At 42.9% G+C, this 6,314-nt stretch overlaps 1 protein-coding gene across 1 annotated transcript; it reads right to left on the bottom strand.

The window, feature by feature from the left end:
- Positions 1–483: 483 nt before the first annotated feature.
- Positions 484–3,281, bottom strand: LOC106040615 (uncharacterized). The gene is made up of 2 exons (XM_013188627.3): positions 3,126–3,281; positions 484–1,836 (listed from the first exon to the last, which is right to left on the bottom strand). Exon 2 carries the CDS (start codon positions 1,816–1,818, stop codon positions 484–486), a length of 1,335 nt encoding a protein of 444 aa, XP_013044081.3. The 5' UTR covers positions 1,819–1,836; positions 3,126–3,281.
- Positions 3,282–6,314: the final 3,033 nt, after the last annotated feature.

Here is a 6,314-nt window from a genome sequence, read left to right as displayed (position 1 = left end):
CAAAGACTTGATTATTTAGAGGTAGCAAGGGAAGTGGCTGTTAGCCTCACAGAAAACACTTGACTGGGCTAGATTAGAGGAGCATTTGTCTGTTTTGTTGCTGACTCTTCATAAGACTGTGAGGTGAAACCTCGTATCATGATACCTCACTGGGGGAAATGCAGTGCCCAGCCATTACTTCAGTGAAACCACAGTTTAAGTGAATTACTTCTCCCAGTAAGATGCGAGAGCAGAATCAACTGAAGAATCAGCTACTGGAAAAAAAAAGGAACAGCACTATGACAACTATAATTCAGGAGAATATCTGGAAAGGTCTACTGTATATATAATCTGTTCAGCAAGATCACTCTCTGAAGTCCAGGACACAAAGCACAAAATCCTGGGAACAACAGCTTGAGTTAATTGCTTCTGTAAGAACTTCAGCTAAAAGGCAGGTACATCACCTTTGCCATTGGATACCAATTCATTTGATCCCCAGGTCTCTCAAGCTTCAGCATCTTCAGCCTGAATCTCTCCTCCAATCCCAAACACTTCAGAATGCAGGGGTGCCACATTCAGAACCTCAGCTTCTTCCTTTACAGGCATCTGGGGGCAAGCCAGGGGTTCCTCTGGAAGCAGAATTGTTGGTTGTGTGGTCATCTCCTGGGGCTCTGCTCCACCTGTTAGAGTTTCTGGATCACATTCCCTGATCTCCTCATCTTCCACCAGATCACTGAGGCATATTTGATCTTTGTCACTTGACTGGCAGAAGACTTCGCTCAGTTCATCAGACTCTGCAGAACTCAGGCTCTGCATCTCCTGTGCAGTTAGCACAACTGACTGGGTGTCTTCCTTCAAGAGGTCAAGCAGCTGGTTTGCTGACCCTGGATATTCCCCTCCTGGATACAGAGCCTCCCAAAGCATTGCAGAAGTAGAGCGTCTCTCAGCCATACCACTTACTATTTCTTCTGGAGGATCCTCTGTCTTCTTAGTCTCCTGTGTGACCTGGACACTCAGAGGTTCTGTCTCTACAAGAACCATGATCTTGTCACTCCCAGTGGATTGAGGGCTTCCTTCAGCAAGACTAGTCCTGTCCATCTCCTCTGTGTGCTCCGCAGGAAGACAGGGCTCAGCCTCCTTTGCCATCTCCTGCACAGCATACAGTGGGAAGTTCCTTCCTACAGGACTCTCAGCAGTCTCTGTGGGAGGCCTGATCTCGCAGTCTTGGCCAGCTGCTGTTTCCCCTGTGATTTCCATGAGGTTGAGAATATTTGTTTCTTGCAGAGTTCTTCCAGCATATGAGCCATCCTCACTGCCAGCCCCAGCCTGTTCATCAGGCTGTCCTGTAAATGCAACAGGACTCACAGCCTGAGCTGCATGCATAACCAGCTGGGCCTCAGAAGCATGGGAAACAGGTTTTATTTTCTCTTCTGTGGTGCATGGTTTCTCTCTTTCTTGCTGGCTTTGCAGCTGGGTTAAGACCGCAACCTCTCCTTCAGTCTCCCTATCTGCAGATGCCACCAAGAAATCCATGGAGCCCCAGGCTGCCTTCCATTCCTCAGTCACTCCCGTGGGATCTGAAGGAGAACAGGTCTCTGTGCTCTGCTCTGCAGCATCAGCTGACAGCTGTTGGTTCCAGCACAGTGACTGCACCTCTTCAGAGCCTTGTTCAGAGGCTTTCAGGGCTGGTGTGGAAGGCTGCTTCTCAATACAGATTGATGGATCCCTCGAGGTCTGCAAAATCGGCTTGGTTTCACTGGTCTCTTCGTTTACTTCCTCTTCCTTCTTACATCTCCCACAAGTCCCACAGCAGATCTGCATGCTGAAATTGCTCCCCATGTTGTCACTTGACAGAACCTGCAAGAAACAAGAACTGTTTATCTTAACTGTTTCGCACACCAAAGACTTGTTGGCTTAGCTCCTACAGAGGTCTGTACTCTTGCACCAGAGACTGTAAGGTCCCACATGACAGAGCAGACCTCCCTCTATATCAGAAGCTGAACAGAGTTTCTGTATGCTAGAGGACATCTTCCTAGCACACTTCGGTAAGTATCATTACAACAGAAGTGACAAATGTACCACTGAACAATCATAATGAACCTAATGGTAAGAAATCTGCAGTGCTAATGCAGTTCAAGTGCATCATTTCTCTACTCTTAATCAAGGATTCCCATCAGCCAGCCAGGCACATTTATTAATTGTAAGGTGGCAGTCAACACCAACACCTGGTGTTAATCCCACTGAGTAACACAGTTCAGATGCAGCTTGTTTGCAGCAGAAACTCCTTCAGCATGAAGAAGAAACTGAGCTTGAACTTTCAGCTGGAGTACCAATAAAGGGAAGGTAACTAACCAAGGAAATGGTCTTTGTTAAGGGTGAAAGACTAACCTTGCACAGTTAGTCTCCACAAAGGACTCTTTAATTTTTTTCAGGTTGAAGCCACATGGGCTTGTTTTCTTTCCATGGCCATTACAGAGAAAGGGTCAGACTTGGGGCTAACCAGGACAGCACAGCCACACTATAAGCCATTAATTAATATCTTGCACCAAGACCAGTGTATTTCAGAGCACTATGTTTTGCAGCTTTAAGCAGGCATCCACCCTTTCAACCAGAAGCACAGTATCATATTTACAAGAACCATTAGAAAAATAAGAAACTGCAGAACATTAAGTTGAACAAAGTATCCTCAAGTACTAAAAGGCTTCTGAAACACAAGCATATTTTTTGGCTTCCCACTGAAGCCAGACACAGTTTTCTTAAAAATCTAACGTTCCCAATAGTCACATGGTTTCTTCTAGGTTTCTGTATTTACACTTGCTTAAAAATAAAGAAAAAAAAAATCAGACCAGGTAGTCTTCTCAATGCAGAAGTATAACCTCTAATTGGAAATTAAAGCAGTGAGTGTATTAGGAGCCTCAGTTTTCAATAACACTTAAACCTTTGAAAAAATAAATTTAAAAAAAAAAACCTGCATACAACAATTTTAGGACCCATAGTTATCTATGGGCCACACAGGGTGATCTCAGCCTCATCCAATTTCCTTGTTTCCCCAGGATGTTTCTCCTAACAGCAGACACCATAATTAGCTTCTGTAAATCAAGAAAGCTAGAGAAACATACCAAATCTTAAACTGAATGATAACTTACCAGCCTAAAACAAATAAAAGTAACAGAAACCTCCCAGTTATCCTTTGAACCTCAAGCTCAACTTAAATAGTACTGAGGGGCCCCACAAAACCACTTCCCCCTGCTCCTTGGGCAGCGATTCCCTGAATATTTAGTTCCTCTCCATTCTCATTCCTTTCTGGGAACAGCTGTTATGGTTACCTCCTTTATTTTACAGCTGAAGGTGGTTTATTGGCAATTTTTTTTTTTTTTTTTATCAGAGGGTAAAGTAAAAATAAAATGCAGCTTCTGTTTATTGCAAATGAGTGATCACTGGCAGTGTGCTGTAACAACACTCTGTCGTAAAGCAGGAGAGGCAGAGGCAGACTCGAGTGGTTTTCCAGGAGCAGACTGTCAGGCAGCTTGGGCTTTGCCTCAGCTCCATCTGCCCTGCCTTCTTCAGAGAGGGTGAGTTCGGCAGGCTTGCTGGCTTTGCTGCAGTGGAAATGGGGTTGGGCATCCTTTAAGCTGGTCTTCTCTCTTGCATCGGTAGTAGGCTCAGAAATATCAGTACAAAGGGGATGCCTGTACAAAGTGGAAGGGCCAGCTCTGTTGAATAACAGAAACAGACACGAGAGTGATGAGAGTACTCATTATACTCAGGACTCAGCACGTGATGCAATAATTTTTTTCTTCTGGTTGTTTAGTTTTCCTAAAGAGGTCTGTGTGTTTTGTGACTCTACTAGTTGTGAGTGCCGAAAAATGTAAGTCAGCGTGGGCTTCTCTTAACCTCAGTGCTCAGAAGGGTTGAAATTAGGGTCATTAAAACCATAAAATCATAGAATATACTGAGTTAGAAGGGACCCACAAGGGTCATTAAGTCCAACTCCTTAATCTGTGCACGACCACCCAGAAATCAGGCCATGTGTCTGAGCGCATTGTCCAAATGCTTCTTGAAGTCTGGCAGCTCGGTGCCATGACCACTGCCCTTGGGGAGCCCATTTCAGTACCCAACCACCCACTGGATGAAGAACCTTTTCCTTATATCCAGTGTGAACCTCCCCTGTCACAGCTCCATGCATTATTGCTGCATTTTCAAAATCAGCTTGGAACCTTCCCTAAAACAAAACAAAAACCTGGAAGCAAAACCAAGAAAGAAAAACAGAAATAGATCAAATCCATGTCTTTAGTACTAGTGACATCCTCGGAGAACCTACCTGAATAACATATCTTTAGTAAGTGGACAGAAGGCACTCCTGAGGCTTGTGTATTACTCTTCCTAACATCCATGTTTTTTTAGTTCATTTGTGTGGTGAAGAATATAAACATCCCAAGAGTGAACCTGATCGGTCTCTGCAAAGTACGGAGTTGCTTCTTTCTTCTTCCCCCTTGTTTCTCAGAACAACCTCTCTTTTCTGGGTTTACCCGACTGTCATTCAAACTATTACAGATTTCCTTAGCATGGGCAGAAATTCTGCCTCCTCTCATAACACCCTTTGTTCTGCTTCCACAGGGTGACACTGATGCCATTTCTGAAGGAGCCTGCATTACCCAGGTCAGCATCAGCCCAGGGTATGGAGTATTACTGTTACTGCTTCGATAATTTAAGTGAAGTCAGTGTGTTGATGTATTTATGCTACGCATCCCATGAACACCAACTAGCAACTAAAATAATGGAAATAAAAGGCGGCTTTCTATTTATGGCTCATCATCAACCTCAAGAGAACTGGTGCATATTAAGTAAATAGAGAAAGAAGGTAAGATTTTTCATAAGTTTGACAATTTCTAGTTATTTTAGTTTTCACTGCCTCTAAGGGAACCCTTAGTCTGCTTCAATAATTTTCTCATGACCTTTACCACCTGTAAGCATGACAGTAGGTATTCGGGCCAGTCTCTTAGCACAACCTGCTTCATCAGGCCCAGTCTGAAAAAATACTGTCATAACTGTGTGAACAAGCTACAAAATCTAAGATAAAAGCCTGTTGTTCTCCTTAGTTGCCTTTAGAGGGGTAAGTCACCTTGCAAAAACATCACCAATCGCAGCATGTGCCTGGTGATGACAGCTTACATCTTGCCCCACCTGACACAAGCTGTGCTATTGGCTGAGTGTTCGATATGTAGTTTGCATATCTAATACAAAATAGGAACAAAACACTTTTTACTGTACTGTTTCAATATGAGCTACAGTTAAAATTGAGCAGCAATATAAATATGTGTATAACTAAAGCAGCATGAGAGCACTCTTATTACACCATTGTGGAAAAAAAAGGTCTTTGGGACAAGAGACATCACCTATCTGGAAGGGAACATTAGCTGTCACAGGCAGAAGACAAGTATATATGGGGAAAGCTAAATAACATTACACTCAAATGTAAAAACTAGTCTAAAACATTAGATTCTGTCAAAGCTAGGACAAGTAGCTAAAGCACTGATGTCATTTGACCTGGAAGTTAGGGCAAACACTTTGCTTGTGAATGAGAGCATCAATGGGACACATGCTGCATGACTGAGAAATATGCAAGCATGTATGTGTGAAGTATGGTTACACATTTAGTAATCTGAAAACAGTCCTGTCTTGTAATATATGTGCAAAGATACACAGCTGTCCGAGTTTCATCACTGTGTTTTTATTTCCTTACTGACTGCTGAATACTGTAGAATTTTCCACATATATTTGTTACATTTATTTCCACAACACGTGAGTATCTGTTATTTTTAAGTGTGCCAGGCTTTGCGTTCCTATAGAAAGAACAAGGTTTAAAGCTCACTCTGATCACCCTGGACTGCTTCTGAGCGCTATCTTCAGCCTCACAGCACACCGTGCTCATGCTCTTCCTCAGGTAGGGGTGGTCCCAGTGCTCCTTTTCACAGTTCTTTGTTCCCTGAAGCATCCTGGACTTGTGTCCTCCTCAGCCTGTCAGTTCATCTTCACTTTGATTTTAAAAGTAGTCTCATTCACATAGGAGACAGCTTAGTGCAGTGATTAATACAGTTTATTTATATTTTTTTATCTTATTGTTTTTTATTTTTCTAAACAAAATATCAGATGTCTCAGGAGACAAAAATCTTCCTTATATTTGTTCCCAGTGCTTTCAGCACTGCAGCAGCAACATACCCAGATAGTGAATCAATTATACAAAGAGTTTAAGTGCACTAACATAGGAGACAGGTTCTTAACTGAGGTAGAATAGCTTCTGAAGAAATCAAGAATATTTTCACCCACAGATGAAG

This window comes from Anser cygnoides, chromosome 21, assembly GCF_040182565.1.
Source record: "Anser cygnoides isolate HZ-2024a breed goose chromosome 21, Taihu_goose_T2T_genome, whole genome shotgun sequence".
In the NCBI taxonomy this organism is placed as follows: domain Eukaryota; kingdom Metazoa; phylum Chordata; class Aves; order Anseriformes; family Anatidae; genus Anser; species Anser cygnoides.
Note: the sequence above shows the minus strand (reverse complement) of the source record. Positions and strands in the feature narration are given on the sequence as shown.